Raw genomic sequence first — 2,500 nt, 5'->3', positions numbered from 1 at the left:
TAAATTTTACGTCATATTTCACGGTTATTCAAACAAAAACTTACATTTGCCACGTACCAACATTACCCAAATCGATTTCTGATAAATCTGTGTTGAAAAGAGCGTTGATCTCTCTCCAAAATCGTTTTTTGGACCTCGAAATAAGTCAGTTTCCGCCATACATTTTCTCACGGCGACTTGCAATGCTTGCCCCCTGGCGATCCCAGAACCCTTTGCGTATAAACAGGAATTCGAGTCACACAAAACTGCGTGACTTGTAAGTTACTGCTATGGAGGAACCAGAGGTTGTACTCAGCGGAGGAGATGGCTTCATTCCTACCGACGTTCACAGAGATCGTGTAAGAGCTGTTTGCCTTATTGAGATCAAGAACCAAGAAACGAAAAAGCTTAAGTAAGTTTATTCATTGAACTTTACATAATTATCAATATTAGTCATGGCACCCTATTCAAGAGACACTGTGAAATATCCAAGGTACATTTGGACGTTGTTCTTGGTCGATGGAAACGAATGGCGTTTATTTTACTATCGTCATGTATTGGAGATGGTTGCCTCCGAAATCATGAGTCAAACAGTTGAGAAAAAAGTATTTTAATTAGTCTTCCGTTTACAATTTTAATATCACCGACTGCGGCGAAAAGGGGTGATCTTTGAGGGTAAGAAACCATACAAAAATATTTTTACATGCTTAAGACATGAAACTAAAGTAAATGCTTAAAAGTATACGTGATACCACGGCGGGGCCAGACCCCCCAATTGTTTCATTCTCGCGTGGGCACTTTTTTTCAAGATGGCGGCTTGCAGGCGTGCAAAGCCTCCTGGGTTTTCAACACTGGGGACTCGTGCTGAGATGGGTCGATTTTTACCGCCATTTGTGGACCCTGGGTACTATCCTTGCTTCACTGGCGCGTTTTTTCAGATTCTTTGTTTTGAGAGCTGCAATTTGGTGTACATGTATAATGAGGCTAGGTTGTTACAAAATATTGGATAAAAGCAGTAGGTTAGGAGACGAAAATGGCAAAGCAAGTTCGCCCCTAGAGCGGCAGGTATTTTTTGCAGGTTGCAGGTTGAAATTTCATTATAACTGGAAAACCGCTGGCACTAAAAGAACGGTAAAGCGGTAGACTTGCCGTGACTGTTACATGAATAGCTAACCTTAGGCCTAATTAGGCCTAAAGAAAAGTTTTTAGGCCTAAGGTTAGCTATTCATGTAACAGTCACGGCAAGTCTATCGCTTTACCTTTCTTTTTAGTGCCAGTGGTTTTCCAGTTATAATGAAATTTTCAACCTGCAACCTGCAACCTGCAACCTGCAAAAATACCTGCCGCCCCAAGAGTACTCAAGGTAGTGCATCTTCGTTGATATTTACGTGTGATGTAGAGCGATGATAATAAATTTTGAAGTCATACATAGGTTAATCTCATAAAGCTTAAAACAACGCTTCCCGCTGGCAGAGTTTAACTGCGTTAAAAAAGAAAGAGCAAAAGCAATCCTCGAAACCAATGAAGAAATAAGCAGCCCGAGGAGAAAGCTCCAAGAGCAAGCAACAGACATTAAAGTTTTGAAGAAAAAAGCAGCACAAACTCGAAGAACGAAGGCGAAGAAAGAAGCAAAAGGTTAGTATTTTCGTATTAACATTGATAAAGTGGTGTGACTCAATGATCAGTTGTTTAACTGCTGTTAGCTTACGAAGTGCAAAATATTCAAGTGAACTGAGCACTATTCAAGTTAACTGAGCACTATTGCAAATGATAAATAATGATGATGGTAATAAAAATATCATTTTTATCATAAATAACAAATGACAAATGTACGATTTTTCCAGGTTTCCTGTGACATGTATTTTGCTAGTTCATATCATTTTTCTCATTTAAAAAGTATTAATTTGTTGATTTGCTCATTTATCCCTGAAAACACTTTTAGATTGCTGAAATTGATGTTGAAGATCATTCCCCTGGGGAAGCCAAAAAGAAAAAGGATAACAGACGCCCCATTGTCACTAGTGAAATCTCTGCCTCATCCAGTGAGAAGCTAAAAATGTCAAGAAAACAGTTCTTGATAAGAAGAAAGAAGACCATGTCTGCTTTGAGGGAAATACATGTATGTGGATCAGCAGTTAAAGAGAAGGTGTCATGTCAGGATAATAGTCCAGTACTTGATGGTTTGTGGTCAACATTGATTTGCACTGCTTCAAAACCTGAAATGGCTGATTACATAAAAAAATCATCTCAATGTATGCATGAGATAATTCCAAATATTGTCAAAGCTAAAATAAAAGAGTATGAAAAGAGCAAGGAAAATCGGGTGAGAAGTATGCGTGTGCTGTATGAAGGAGGCCTTATTAGCAAAAGGAAGTACACAAGTGTCAGAAACAGTTCAGATATAGCAAAAGAAACTGGGAAGAAGAGGAAGAATTTGAAAACAGAGTTTATGACTGGATGTCAGGTTCCTAAAATTTTGCCTTACAAAGCTCTCATGGCCTTTATCAGAAGTATTGACATT

At 38.7% G+C, this 2,500-nt stretch overlaps 1 protein-coding gene across 1 annotated transcript in view; it reads left to right on the top strand.

The window, feature by feature from the left end:
* Window positions 1-265: 265 nt before the first annotated feature.
* LOC138042429 (uncharacterized) overlaps window positions 266-2,500 on the top strand; it is a 180,894-nt gene continuing 178,659 nt past the window's right edge. The window contains exon 1 of the mRNA XM_068888323.1: window positions 266-391. Coding sequence (XP_068744424.1) covers window positions 270-391 — 122 coding nt within the window. The 5' untranslated portion in view covers window positions 266-269. The remainder of the gene's footprint in view (window positions 392-2,500) is intronic.

Source organism: Montipora capricornis, chromosome 3, assembly GCF_036669925.1.
Source record: "Montipora capricornis isolate CH-2021 chromosome 3, ASM3666992v2, whole genome shotgun sequence".
Taxonomy (NCBI): domain Eukaryota; kingdom Metazoa; phylum Cnidaria; class Anthozoa; order Scleractinia; family Acroporidae; genus Montipora; species Montipora capricornis.
This window is presented reverse-complemented; position numbering and strand designations above follow the sequence as displayed.